Source organism: Pan troglodytes, chromosome 1 (genome assembly GCF_028858775.2).
Source record: "Pan troglodytes isolate AG18354 chromosome 1, NHGRI_mPanTro3-v2.0_pri, whole genome shotgun sequence".
Classification (NCBI taxonomy): domain Eukaryota; kingdom Metazoa; phylum Chordata; class Mammalia; order Primates; family Hominidae; genus Pan; species Pan troglodytes.
The window spans coordinates 198,096,857-198,110,847 of record NC_072398.2 but is presented as its reverse complement, the minus strand read 5'-3'; the positions used below and the strand labels follow the sequence as shown (position 1 = coordinate 198,110,847).

The following is a 13,991-nucleotide window of genomic DNA, read 5'->3' as shown; positions in this document are numbered from 1 at the left end:
CTTATGTACTGTGGCGGTCTGTCATAGGCTTCGATGGAGGGTTATTTGCCTTCTTCCTTTGCGTAGGTAGGTTAGTGGGGTGGGGAGGGGGGCGGCAGTTAGTAGAATGTGGTACTGGAAAGGCGAGGGTGCTTGCTCCCTATTCTTTTGAAGGTAAATTACAGTGTTGAGAAAGGTGTTCTAGCAGTTAAGAAATGTTGAAATTGATTGGGATTTGCAGCTACATATGGTGCATGTCAGGAGCCTGACATAGGGAGAGCCTGAAATATCATTATGCCTCAGTTTTTGCAGAGGGGGAAGATGGCTCAGCCGTGATCAGGCAGGCATTGCCTTTTATTCCTTCCCATGGCTGTGTGATTGGCCTCCCTATCTCTGCTTCTCCAGAGCTAGCATTGATTATGGAAGAAGCCATGCTATCCCAGAGCATTCTCTCTTTGAAGGGGATGTAAGAAACCAGAATCAGTGGTACAGAATTGATGGTTGTTCATAACCCAGTTTCTCCAGAAACTGCGGCTTCTAAAAACTGGGTGAAGGTTGGATAAGCGTGGGTAGATGTGGGAGACACAGTGTTCCTTAGATCCCTTTTGTGAACCAAAGCTTCTTAGACTTACCCCCAGAAGCAAGGAAAAAAGGGAAGGCAATAATAACTTGTCACCTATATTAGCCAGTGCTTTAAAAATCTGAGTTCATGCTGAGAAAACAAGTAGCAACATGTTTAGCCATGCTATCTGGCCTGCTGTGCTATAAGTTTTGTCTATAAATTCTAGACAAAATATAATATTGAGTCCATGCAAAAGACTTAATATAAGTTTGCTAAGTACTCAGCAACTTGACATTCTTGTCTCAATCTGAGGTACTCTCCTTAACCTATGCATATCTGTTTTGTTCCTATCAGGTGTAGATAGGATCTTTTGTCCATTTTACATTACGGAAAAGTGAAGAGGAAAAGGAGAAATGGACCTTCTCCAAGAGGAAGGGGGTCATTCTCTAATTAGCCTATTTTGAGCTTTTATAGGAAGAAAAAACCCAACCACCTAAAGCTAGAAAGTGGAGTTCCCTGCTTCTCTTAGTAATGTTCTGCTTTTCTAAGAGAAAACAATTATTCCTAAGCTGATTTTAGTGTATGCTTGCTTTGTATGCCAGAGCACCTGTCAGGGAAAAAAAAAAAAAAATTCCACTTGTCACAGGAAGTATCAGCTGGTCAGTGGTGGAATTCCTAAATGAATAGGCTCCTGCCTTGTCCTTCCTCCCCACCTGTCCTCCCCCTGTGACAACTGGGACATGCCATAGACGGAAAATCTGGCCCTTCCCAGCACCCATTGAAAGGGGGTGGAATATAATATTTTGGATAACCTTTAAAGCAGTCTAAGTGATAGTCCTGAAATATATCACTAAGGAACTATTTGTTTTGAGACAGCGTCTCACTCTCTTGCCCAGGCTGGAGTGCAATGGCGCGATCTTGGCTCACTGCAACCTCCACCTCCTGGGTTCAAGTGATTTTCATGTCTCAGCCTCCTGAGTAGCTGGGATTACAGGTGTGCGCCAACACACCTAGTTAATTTTTGTATTTTTAGTAGAGACAGGGTTTCACCATGTTGGCCAGGCTGGTCTTGAACTCCTGGCCTCAAGTGATCTGCCCCACCTTGGCCTCCCAAAGTGTTGGGGTTATAGGCGTGAGCCACTGCACCTGGTTAGGAACTATTTGTATACAAAGTTTTCCTTCAACTTAACTTCAAGTCACATTTGAAGGTTTGGTAATATTTTGTATGGATGGAGCTTGATGGAGCTGGGCAAGGGAGGAGGGTGAGCAGGGTGTCCCATTTATAGAAGCAATTTGTTCTTGGAGGCTACTTAAATGCACATTCCAGTAACCATCAAATAGGTTTAAAGAGAGTCAGAAATCTAAAGCTCATGTTAATGGGTTGGTGAGATTTTGCACATTTTTGTAAAGGGTTGAACCAAAACTCTTAAAAATGCATTCTTGAGAAGGCCCATTCTGAAAAACTAGGGGACAAGAGTAGGAGGAGAAGAGGACTCTTGCCTCATAGAAACACTCACCAGTCTGTCTTCCTTCCCTCAGACCCTGAGGTTTCCCTCATGCTCCTAGGAGGATGCACCTTGGCTCCTATTGTAGGAAGTAGGTAGAGTCTGGGAATCTTCTAAATTCTGTTTTTGGCAGATAAGGACACCACGACTTAACCTCAGAGAATTAACTTGCCTGAGGTGTTAGGTGATTACAAGGCAGGGTCTCCTGTCTCTCAAAACAACATTTCTCCCACAGGCCTGCGGTAGTCTCCAAGTGAGGTCTCTTGGTCTCAAAGACCTGCCTGTGCCTTTCCACAGTTGTGAGAAAATGTCCATGGATCTATGTGATGGTGGTGAAAGGATCACATCCCAAGTCTAGCTGTGTAGGGTTCAACTTTGCAACTACAGTGGATTCAGGGAAGGCTCAATTGTTATACAATTGGGAGTTTAGGGAGGTAATTAAAGGGAATGGAGTTTTATCTAAGCCAAGAGTGTTACCTCCTTTTCTCTCATACCCTTTATGATGTACCACAGGCACAGATTAAGTTGAAGACAGGAAACCCCCATTAGCAGAGCTCCCTGAGCCCCACTGACTATACTATACCTAGTGCTGATTTGGGGGCTTTTCCATCATTTGGCACTAGATGGGTACAGAGGGCCTAGGAAGTACCTCTCTGAGGTTTGGCTTAGAGTCGGTGTGCAACTCAGTTTCCTACTTTGCTGTGCAGCCTCTAAACCTTCTTTCCCTCTGCTTTCAAAACTTACAACAGTCAACTCTAAGCCCTGCTCACCGGACATTTTCTCTCCAAGCTTCTTCCTGGCTCTGGACAGGAATGTTCGAGGTACCCCATTTACTGGTTTTTGCTCCTTGGCTAATGTCATCATTACTCTTTCAGCCTACTGTTGGGATCATAATGGTGTTCCTTTAACAGCCTAGAACAGCACGCTGTGAATACTGAGCTGCAGAAAGCAGCTTTTGCTGTTCCCCTTCACTTCCTTCCTTACCCTGGGGAGAAACAAGAATTGCATTCCTTTGGCCAGGAAAAGCACCCAGCCCCATCCAGAGGGGAAAACCCTTTGTTTTAAAAACTAAGTACCAGCCTGCATACCTATCTAGTGAGGCAGCCCAAGCTTGGTTTGGGGGAGCCTCAGTAATAGGATGATGGAGCAGCTATTTTCTTCTCCTACACGTGCACCCCCATCTGTTTGAGATTTCCCTTCCAACTCCAGCTTGGCTGGCAGGCATGTCCCTAAGAAGCTGCAGGCCAAAATGGAGAGAAACTGACTCCCTCCTCCACACATCCTGACTTGCTGCCAATTGCCAGAAAAAGAGGGCAACATTTGGGCATTTACCAGAAGACAAGGATGTGCCTTTTCATTTGTCTTTTTATTTTACATTTAAAAAGTGGTTATTGCTCTAAGTGGATCAGAGGTGAGGACCTCTCCCCTAAGGAGCCTTGGCCTTGCAGCCCCATTCAGCAGGGATGGAAGTCACAAGACAATGAGTGGAGCCTCATGCCCTCCCATGAGAAAGCCCTTAGTATTGCTGACATCTGCCCTTTATCCTGTCTCTCCTCCCCAGTGCTGCCACACTTGGGCAAAGCAGAGTGGTGGCAGACCCAGCCTTGAGAGCTCTTGTAGACCGGAAGGAAGGGGCGGTCATTGGGTGATGGCTTCTGGCTCTCTGGCTTGGGGACCAATGCTCTTATCATTCATTTCAACAAATATTTACTGAGTACCAGGCTTGCACTAGGTGTGGTTCTCCCACACCCATCCTTGGCCACCAATGGAAGATGCAGATGTCCACCTCTTCCCATGCAGGCATCTGGCAGCCGTAACTCGTCAGTCCTAGGGAAGAGTCTACCTTCCCTCATCAAGCACCATTTTTTTAAACCAGAAAGGGGCAGTGGAGAGAGAGACCTGTCACCTCACACCACTCAGGCTCTAAGGAAGGACATGAGGACCCTGGGTAACTTTCATGGAACCCTGGATGAGATGGCAAGATATGAAGACCCCAGAGGCCAGTGGTGATAGCCAGAGCTGCTCTTCCTGTCCGTGGTGAATGGCTCAGGCCTGCCTTCCAGCAGCTTCTACTCCAGAAGGGGTGTTTTGGTAGCCCCCAGAATGCCAGCTGTGATGTGACTTTTCAGTTGTCCAAGCTAGCATTTCTGAAACTCCAAGAGATACTTCCTAAATAAATTGGACCAGTACCTTCCGAACTGATGATCTTTCAGTCATAAGGGTCAAAGAAGATAGAGGATGCAGGCAACCAGCTCAGTCTTCGGGGGAATTTCTCTGCTCTCTAGAATGCAGCCTTCTGATTTTTGTTTTCCAAAAGAGACAAACCAGGTAACATCTTACACGCTTGCAAAAGTGTGCATCACACCACAAACATGTCCTTGATGGCTGGATCCAGAAAAGGCTTGATGGCAGCCATGATCCTGCCTGGCAGGCAGCCCCACAGCTTCTCTGATGTTCCTTGGTCTGAAAGACACAGCTTGAGTCAGTCCTTGTGCTTGTCATCTCCCAGGGCTTTGTGCGTTTTCTCAAAGAGGAAGCCAGTCCAGGAGAGGCGAGGAGGCAGAAGGCTGTGTCTCATGCAGCTTTGCCTTTTCCAGAATGGGGCCAGGCCTTTTAGTTTTGTGGCTTATTTTTATTTTTTTGCAGAATTTGGGTTTGTAGTTCAGCCTCCTTCATCTGACTAGGACAAGGAGAAGAGAGAACTGTGCAGCTAGCTGTGCCTCCTCCCCACTGCTGCAGTTGTCCCTCTCCCTGTGCCCATGGGCCTGGGGACCAGCTGAGAAGAAAAATGGAATCCTTCTCCCTGCAGACAGGCAGTCACGCTTCAATGATGTTCACTGAGGGCTTGTTTGGAAACTGGGAGGAAAAAAATGAGAGAAGCAGCCAGGCCTAATTGTGAATAGCCTTCTTGCAAGGCTGGAAACAGGACAGAAGAAGGAAGGGAGCAGCAGCAGGGCTGTAGCCTAAATAAGCCAAGCTCTTGTCCCTTGTGGAAAGAAAAGAGAAGCCCTGCCTGGATGTCTTGTCTTTTTGCCTTTTCAAACCCAGCCTTCAGCCTCACTCAACTGAATGGCCAAGACTGGGTCCTGGGCCCATGGCCCCTGGCACCCAGTCTACCCCCAGCAGTCATCCGTCTGAGTGCAGCCTCAGCCACTGACATTGTTGAGGTGCTTCTGGAGATGGGGGTTAATAAGAGGCTTCAGGAAAGTGCGCCAGAGAGAGGACAGTAAGCCAGAGGGTACAAGGAGATGGAGGGAAGAGATGTAGAGAGGGCCAGATGTTTGTTGGATAATCATCATCAGAACCATGAGATCCTCTCACATTCTCTACTGTCTTCTTAGCTGCTGAGGGCAAGCACTGAAAAGGTTTTCATATCTGTTTTACAGAAGAGGAAATGAAGGTACAGCGGTAAAGCACCTGCCCAAGGTCACAAGGCACAGCAGGAGCAGGAATGGGCCAGACACCCCACTCCTATTGTCCCGCGCCAACCAAGAATTCTGCCCTCCCCACTCACTGCTTTTTTTTTTTTTTTCTTCAAATCACCACTGGCCCCTGGCACCCTGCAAAAGGAGAGGATCCAAAATCAACTTGCAGTGTCCCTGTGTCACACAGGCAGCAGCCAAGTCTGGCTCTGCCCAGCTGTCGCCATGCCAGTCCCCGAGCTGACCCCCTCTGCAGTCCAGGGATTACCAGAGCATGAGGCACAGGGTGGCCCACCCAGGCCCAGGTCTTGCCCTCACCTTGCTGCGGAGAAGCCCCCCGCCCTGGTGCTCTGGTGTGCTGGTTTCTGATGCACTCTTGGTTTTTTCCTTGTTGTTATTGGGTTCATTGTCCTTGATGATGTCATACTGGCGGCAGAAGAGGGCGATGACACCTGAGGGGGGACAAGTGAGCAGTCAGAGGCCAGGGCCTGGGTTCCTGCCTCCCCTGCTTCTTTCCCACTAGTGCTTGCCAATGGTCTCTCCAGATTGTACCTCACCTGTACTACTTCAGCACCCTCCCTCTGCCCTCTGGCTCCTGTTTTCACCTGTGCCCTCACCAACCACCCCTTTCACTGCTGCTAGGCTGATCTTCCTACAATATGCGTCTGATCATATACCTCCTCCTCTCCTTTCCTTTAAACCTCTGACAGCGGCCAGGCGCGGTGGCTCACGCCTGTTAATTCCAGCACTTTGGTTTTGTTTTTTTTTTGTTTTGAGATGGAGTTTCGCTCCTGTTGCCCAGGCTGGAGTGCAATGGCGCGATCTCGGTTCACTGCAACCTCTGCCTCCCAGGTTCAAGTGATTCTCCTGCCTCAGCCTCCCGAGTAGCTGGGATTACAGGTATGCGCCACCACGTCCGGCTAATTTTGTATTTTTAGTAGAGACGGGGTTTCTCCATGTTGTTCAGGCTGGTCTCGAACTCCCGACCTCAGGTGATCCGCCCACATTGGCCTCCCAAAGTGCTGGGATTACAGGCATGAGCCACCATGCCCGGCAATCCCAGCACTTTGGGAGGCCAACGTGGGTGGATCACGAGGTCAGGAAATAGAGACCAGCCTGGCCAACATGGTGAAACTCTGTCTACTAAAAATACAAAAATTAGCTGGGCGTGGTGGCAGGTGCCTATAATCCCAGCTACTCAGGAGGCTGAGGCAGGAGAATAGCTTGAACCTGGGAGGCAGAGGTTGCAGTGAGCTGAGATCAGGCCACTGCACTCCAGCCTGGGCAACAGAGAGAGACTCTGTCTCAAAGAAAAACAAACAAAAAAACCTCTGACAGCTCCTGTTTTCCTTGAGGGGAAAATAGAAACAATAATAGCATTTGTTGAGCTCGTGCCAGGCCCTGTGCTGTGCACTGACATATTCTATCTCACTTAATCCTCACAACTCTGTGAGGATACCTATTATTATCATTCCCAGGGTACAAGTGAGGACACTGATGCAGAGAGAGTTTCACTAACTTAACTCAAGGTCACACAGTGGTGGAACTAGGACATGAACTCCAGGGCCTGCAGTCTGTTAAATGTTTAGTTTTATCAAACTAATAATACATGAACAGAATGTTTTTTAAAAGTCAGACAGTATTAAGGCAGCCAACTCCAGTCCTTCTAGGTGTTTTCCCAATTTTACCTCTATATTTAGAATGTTATTTCTTGATCTATTTTAGAAGTCTGTTGACTTCCAAACATGGTAGATAAAGCATAACAACTTCCTCTACTTCCCTCCCTATTATCCTAACAAAATTACATCACAATTTTGGGTTAATTCGCTATGTTTATATTGTTATGATTATATAAATACTGTCTGTGCCAAATCTAATAACGCACCATAAGCAAACCTCCTCTTTTGTACAACCCTTTGTTTTTCCCTCATTTTTCCAAGTGCCTGTTTTTCTGTGTGCCTAAGGAGCTTTTTTTTTCCAAATGCTTCTACAATACAGCCTGCCTTTCTCAACCACCATGGTAATAAAGCTTTAGCATGGTATTCAAATCCCTCAAAAGACTCCAGTCTGCAGCCTCGCCATCCTTTACTCCCCCACGTTCTACCTTCTCTCTTGGATTGCAGCTGCCCTGAACCAGACTGAGCTTACTTTGTTTCTTGAACACACCATGCCCTGAACACTATTCCTCTTTTGGCTGCCTGGTGAACTCCTATTTATCCTTCAAAGCTCAATTCCCATGTTATCTCCTCTCTGTGTTTTTCCTGATTTCTAACCCACAGTTATTCCCTTTCCTCTGCTCTCCTACATGGTACTATCATAGCACTCATCACACTGGATTACAGTTAAGTTCAGCCCAAGAAAATGAAAAAGAAAAAAGAAGAGTAAACGAAAAGAAAAAAGAAAAGTTTGGGCCTGGCTTTGCCCAGATAGTTCTTTGCAAGCAGAGGGGTCTTCTTAGTCATGATTGTAGCACTACTGTTTGGGCTGGAGTGATTGTTCAGTAAATGCTGGTTGAATTGAGTACAAAGATGAATGAAACTTGGCCTTTACCAGCCTGGGCAACATAGCAAGACCCTATCTCTACAAAAAATAAAAAATTAGCCAGGCATGGTGGCACATGTCTGTAGTCTCAGCTACTCAGGAGGCTAAGGCATGAGGATCACTTGAGCCCAGGAGGTCAAGGCTGCAGTGAGCTATGATTGCACCACTGCACTCCAACCTGGGTCTCAAAAAACAAAACAAACAAAAAAAACTTGGTCTTCATTCTCAGGGAGCTCACAGACCACAGGTAAAGGAGAGACATGAGCCGAACGAACTAACACAAGGGCTAAAGAGAGGGTTAAAGAAGGGCTAAAGAGAGGAGTGAACAGTATGCGGTAGGGGTGTGGAAGCAGGAGGGCCATTCTAATGGATGGATTGAGGGAGTTTTCACGGTGGCTGTCTCACAGCCATGGTGGCTGGGTCTAGAAGGGTGAGTAGGTTAGGAGAATGTCCCCAGGCCAGGCAGTGACTTCCCCTGAGCTTCCCAGGCCTGGACCCCTGGAGGCACAGCACCCCAGAAGAGGAAAAAAAGGCTGTGGCCATGACCAGAGGTAAAAGGCCTGTGGAAGTGTCCAGCCCCAAGAAGCTGAACCTCTTCTGAGGGAGGGCGAAGGCAAGTACTCATCTAATCCTATAAGGCAGCTAACAATATGCTGGTTTTTTGGTGAAGAGTGAGGTAGAGAAGGGGTCAGATCTGTTTCCCAGAACTGTCGTTGGCAGGACTTGGAGACTTTTCACCTTAGAGATGTCCAAACCCCTTACCCTTTTTTTCATGAGAGAAGGGGCTGGTCAGAGTCCTCCATTTCCCAGAGTCTGAGGGAAGAAGAAGGTCTCGGAGGCCAGACTCACCTGCCCACATGAACAGGACCACGACGATGATCAGCACCTCGCCTGTCCGCAGCTGTTGGTTCCTCCCCATCTCTTTCATGGTTACCTCATCTGCAGGGAGAGAGACACTAGATCCAGCGCTCCTTTCCTCCCTCAGCCACTCCTCTAGGGCCAAGCCCAAGACAACAGTGCTGATTTCTACAGGTGCCCACACATCTAACATACATTCTAGAATGCACTGATGGCTACTTGGGGTGGCAGTGATAGGACCAAGTCTAAAGGGAGTTTATATGCTCAGCGTCTTGTCAGGGACTAGCGTGAACCCTCTCTCAGGTACTGCTTTACTTGCCAGCAGGGGATAAGGGGGAGGAGACAGAGCTTTCCTCAAGCCACCCACTGGTCTGGTCCTGACCACCCCTCACCCCACCCCATTCCTCTTAACAGTGACCCGGGCCTGCCTTTGTTCTTGGAGGCCATCTTCTCAGCCTCACGCGGGGTCTTGAAGAGCACAGGCTCGCTGGCTGGGCTCTGGCCCTGAATGGAGATGGCCTGCACGTGGACTATGTACTCCGTATCCTCCTCCAGGTCCCAGAGGGCACACGAGCGGGTGGTGGTGTTCACCTCCTGGATGAAGCGCAGCATCCGCACATCCTTCTTCTGCAGAGAAGCGCCGGTCACTGCTGTCAACACTCGGTGACCAGCCCCGCTCCTGCCCACCTCCCAGTGGTGACAAAGCCTTTACATACACAATCTTCATCATTCCATCACCTCCGCTATCAATATCTCCATTTTACAGGGAAGGAAACAGGTTCAGAGAGGTTGGGGAAGTTGCCCAAGGCCACACATCTAGTAAGCACTGGAGCTAGGTCCTAAATGCAGATGTCTCTGAGATCAAAACCTTAATTTCTGTGTTCCACTTGAAAGTTCCCAAACCCTCCCTCACTGACTGATTCTCTTCTAGAGAATTTTCAGACATATGTCTGAATGGGGCCCCAATTTTCAGACATATGTCCAAATTGCTGTTCATCTCCCTTGCCCTAAGTTCCTATTTCCTTTCTATTTCTCCATCACCACCACCGCCACACTCCTACCCCCATCCGCCACTACTGTCTTGATGTGTCCTTCCCTCCTAAGGACAGTGGAGCATTACCTGCTGGGAGATGGCAAATCCGATGACAACCTCATCCTCCAGAACATCCCAGCTCACCACTGCAGAGTTGGCCTTGAGGTGCCTGACGGTGACGTTCACTGGGGCTGAGGGACTGTCTGGGGAACAGGGAGGCACCTAAGCCTGAGCATCCCCTATTGTGAGGCCCAGACCCACTGTCTCATAAGTAAGAAGGGGAAACCTGGGGAAGGCCATGCAGGAGGGGAAGGAAGAAACTAAGGCCTCAAGTGGGGTCCAGTGACATGGCTCTCAGCTCTTCAGTGGGTTGAAGAACCAAGCCCAAGAGGCCCCAGGCTCCTCATGATTGGGATGGAAGCCCCTGCTGGCCACAGGCCGGCCCCATGAGGGGTCCAAGGCTCAAAGTGATGGGCCTGGGCCGGGGCCCTATCTAAGGGATGGGTGGTTAGAGTTGTGGAGAGAGTTATGTAGGGGACATAGGTGGACAGAAACTGAAGGTTAGCTGATGAAAAGCAGACAAAAGGACTCCCCAGTCCAGTGCTCTTTTGACAATACTGTCCTGTCCAATGAGTGACCTTGAACGAAGGAGAAAGACCCAGAGATCGAGAAGTGTCAGGCTGGGGTGAGCCCTGGACTGGGAGTGAGGAGAACAGAAGTATCCTCAGAGCTGTGATGGCCCAGGCAGAATAAAGCCTGGGGAAGAGTCTGTGTGAGCCTCTTATCCATGCTCTTCCAGCCCCAAGATGCAGGTGGGGAGGTGGCAAGGGAAGATGGGGTCACTCAGAGCAGGGCCCCTCCATGGCGAGTGGAGAGGAGAGAACAGGTAGGGGAAGAGGATGAATGAGGAATCACTCCAGAAGAGACAGGAGGGAAGTGGGGGTGAGAGTGATAGGGATAGTGGGGGGTCAGTGAGGAAAACCGTCCAGGAGAGGGGCAGTGCAGTCACATAAGGCTCAGTATCTTCCAAGGGGCAGGTGCGGCACGGGGCAGAGCTGGGCCTGAGCAGCACCCCTCACCCCACAGAGAGTGAACTTGAGACCCAGGGGGCTGGGCCTGGGACCTGAGGGAGACAGAGCCAGACACGGAGGGGGAGGTGGAGAGACAGGACACAGACAGGTGGTGGCAGACACAGAACCAGAGGACAGAGAAGTGGGGCATCTGAGAAAGACAGCTGCGAGAGAGCGCTCCCCGAGCCACGGAGGGAGAGATGAGCCGGGCAGCGGCAGCCAGGAGGGACAAAGACAGAGTGGCAGGAGAGGCTGGGCAAGGTCGGGCCGGCCCCATGGGGCAGGCCAGACACTGCACCAGATCAGGGGTGCCGGGGCCCACCCCACGCCCTGCGCCCTCAGGTGCCAGCCCCCATCCCCTTCACACGTGCTCCTGTACAGCGGGACCCCATCTGCCCCTGCAGAGTTGGCTTGCAGGGCTTTGAGAGGTCCTGGGGACACGGAGAGAGGCCCAGATGGGGGACCTGGTGTCCTCAGCTGCTCCCTGGGTCAAAGAAGGGAGCTAGGGAAGCTGAGGCAAAGACCTGGGGTTAGGGGAATGGGATTAGGGGACTGGGGACCACAAGACCCTAGGAAACCCAGGGCTGAGGTGACAGGGGAGATTTGGAAACTGAAGGACAGGTCTGGGGGTCAAGGAGGTAGGGAAGACGCTGGGGGCTGGGTTAGGGGAGCAGTGTTTGGGCCGAGACAGGAGTCCCTAGGGGGCAGAGAAAGGACCAGGGGACTCCCAGGTAGCTGGGCTCGAGAGGAGCCTGCCCCGGCACCGGCCCCCCGCCCCGGGCCCCCTTACCCGCCTGCACCAGCGCGAAGCAGACGCAGCCCAGCCACAGGCGGAGCGCGGCGCGGGCGCGGGGCGGCCAGGCGCTCGGCGACCCAGGGTGCATGGTGGCTCCTCCGGCCGGCAGGCCCGGGGCGGCGCAGGGGGACGCGGCTCCGGCGCCCGGCGGCCGCTCGCGCTCGCGCTCCGGCCCCCGGCCCGGCCGGCCCGGCCGCCCCGGCCGCCCTGCGCCGCCCCGAGCCGCCTGCATGTCGGCTCCGCGGACAGCGACTCCCGCGCGGCGGCGGTGGCGGCGGCCGCGTCCACGTCGGGCGCCCGGGGGGCGGGGCGCCCCCGCTGCGGGGAGAGGTGCAGGGGCGGGGTGAGGACCGGAGGGCGCCCCCACTCCCGCCCCCGCTGCCTATTAGGTCCTCTGCCGGGGAGGAAGGGGCTTCGCGGACCCACGGCTCCCGCCCTCTCACCGAGCGGGAGCCCGGCGGGGTTCTCCGCGCCCCCGCCGCGGTCACTCTCTCTCCCGTGCACAGCCCTGACTTGGCTGCCGCTTTCTGCCCTTTCCCAGGGTAGAGAGAGGACAAGTGCCACCGAGATGCCCGTTTGTGCCCCCACCCCTAAGCGCGCCTCCCTTCCCTGGGCCTAGGGATCCCCTCACTCCACGGTAGACCCGAGGCCTTGCGGCTGGGGCAGACGGGAGCAGAGGGAGAGATCACAGTAAGGCTGGGGAGAGCTGGAGAGAGTGCTAAGTGGACACCAGGGCTCCGTGTTTCCAGTGGGGTTGGGAAGAGGCTGCTCTGACTCACTGGAGAGTCCAGCTCTGTGACCCCAGGCCAGTCCTTTTCCTTCATTTTCATCCCCATAGTGAGGGCAGTAATGAGCGTCTACCAGGGGCCAGATACTATGCTGAGCTTTCTTTGCATTATGTGGCTTAATTCTCAGGGCAACCCTGTAAAGTCATACTCTGCACACTTTGCACAGGAGGAACCTGCAGCTTGGACAGGCTACTTGACTTGTCCAGGGACCCGCAGCAGAGCCAGGACTTGAGCACAGGCTGATCTGACTCCCAAAGCTGTGCTTAACTGAACTGTCTCCCCACCCAGAGTGACTTCACCCATCCGGAGATTCCTGAGACTCTAGAATTGGCCGGGGCCAGCTCCTCCCCAGCCAGAAAACAGTCTGCAGCAATCTAAGAGCATCTCTGAGAGGGGGAGTGGCTCCAGCCCCCTACTCTCATCTCAGCCAGAAAAACAAGGTGGAGGAGAGAGGCATGGACCAGGGCTCAGGGCCTTTTGTCTCAGCAAGAACCCCTGAGCCCCCTCCCACGACTATCCGAAATTCCACTACTAGCGGGGCATTCCTTTGGGTCTTAAAGGTTTTCCAGAAGCCCTGGAAGGGCTAATTTTCTTTGGAAAGGAGACGTCTTGCAAAGTTCCGCCACAGAAACGTCTTCAGGGTCTTCCTCTCCATCCCCCTGGTTTTACATTAAGGAAGTGAGGTCTACCGATGGGAAGAACTTGGTGCAGATTCACACAGTGGGTCAAGAGGAGCGATAGACAACCCTCCTCTCCTAATGCCCACCCAGGACTCCTTCGCTGGCCCTGTGTTCCTCCTTGGTCACCTTGGAAGGGGTGAGATGGAAGCGAGCTTAGGGGCTCTTGTTGAGCAGCAGAATTTTCCTGCCCATCCCCTCAGTGCCCCCAGACCTGCCCCACTCGGCAGGGTGACACTGCCCAGCCCTATCATTTCCCCAGCCACATACCTTGTCCTGGGAGAGCCTCAGCTGGGACCTCGACCCGTTTGGGAGAAGAGCCCCGGAGCCAGAGCACCTCTCTCTTTCTTTTCTCTTTGCTCTCTTTCTCTCCCCTTATTATCTTCTCTCTTTCTCCCCGCAGCTGCTGCCTGCCCCACCCCACCCGGCCCCGCCCCACCAGCTGCAGCTTAGCCCCTAGGGACCCCCCACCCCCCATCCATCAGACAGGAAGACAACCAGGAGGCCCGCAGGAGCAACTGGAGCCTCTTCAGGCCTCCATCACAGGAACCAGCAGGAAGGAGAGGGTTCAGTTAGAGGACACAGAATCTACTCCCGTCTCTGCAGGGGAGAAAAGGAGGGAGGGTCCTGGTGGGGTCTTGGCCTCCAGTCCAGCGCTGGGGAAAGGGGGACCTTGGCGCCATCTGCTGGCCTCTTTGGGTAAAACCCAGATAGATGTAGGGCATTGGGAGGGAGGAGATGGCAGTGCCTGAGGGCTTGA

At 52.1% G+C, this 13,991-nt stretch overlaps 1 protein-coding gene across 4 annotated transcripts; it reads right to left on the bottom strand.

The window, feature by feature from the left end:
- Positions 1-3,393: 3,393 nt before the first annotated feature.
- Positions 3,394-12,021, bottom strand: FNDC5 (fibronectin type III domain containing 5). 4 transcript variants are annotated; one of them, XM_009453146.3, is made up of 6 exons: positions 11,761-12,021; positions 9,988-10,103; positions 9,296-9,494; positions 8,859-8,948; positions 5,787-5,920; positions 3,394-5,606 (listed from the first exon to the last, which is right to left on the bottom strand). In XM_009453146.3, the coding sequence occupies exons 1-6, from the start codon at positions 11,996-11,998 to the stop codon at positions 5,586-5,588; spliced, it is 798 nt and encodes a 265-aa protein (XP_009451421.3). In that variant the 5' UTR covers positions 11,999-12,021; the 3' UTR covers positions 3,394-5,585. The 4 variants fall into 4 exon arrangements, with proteins under 4 accessions (XP_009451421.3, XP_009451423.3, XP_009451419.3 ...); XM_009453148.3 differs by having other exon boundaries at positions 3,394-5,421; XM_009453144.3 differs by having other exon boundaries at positions 3,394-4,902.
- Positions 12,022-13,991: the final 1,970 nt, after the last annotated feature.

What these genes read in the sequence shown, in the direction of transcription:
- FNDC5 (XM_001155446.5), bottom strand. Translation starts at nt 11,998, where the DNA reads ATGCAGGCGGCTCGGGGCGGCGCAGGGCGGCCGGGGCGGCCGGGCCGG. An exon ending in GATTTGCCATCTCCCAGCAG is followed by an intron (nt 9,495 to 9,987) that starts GTAATGCTCCAC and finishes GCTTCTCTGCAG; the next exon opens with AAGAAGGATGTGCGGATGCT. An exon ending in GATGGCCTCCAAGAACAAAG is followed by an intron (nt 8,949 to 9,295) that starts GCAGGCCCGGGT and finishes CTCTCCCTGCAG; the next exon opens with ATGAGGTAACCATGAAAGAG.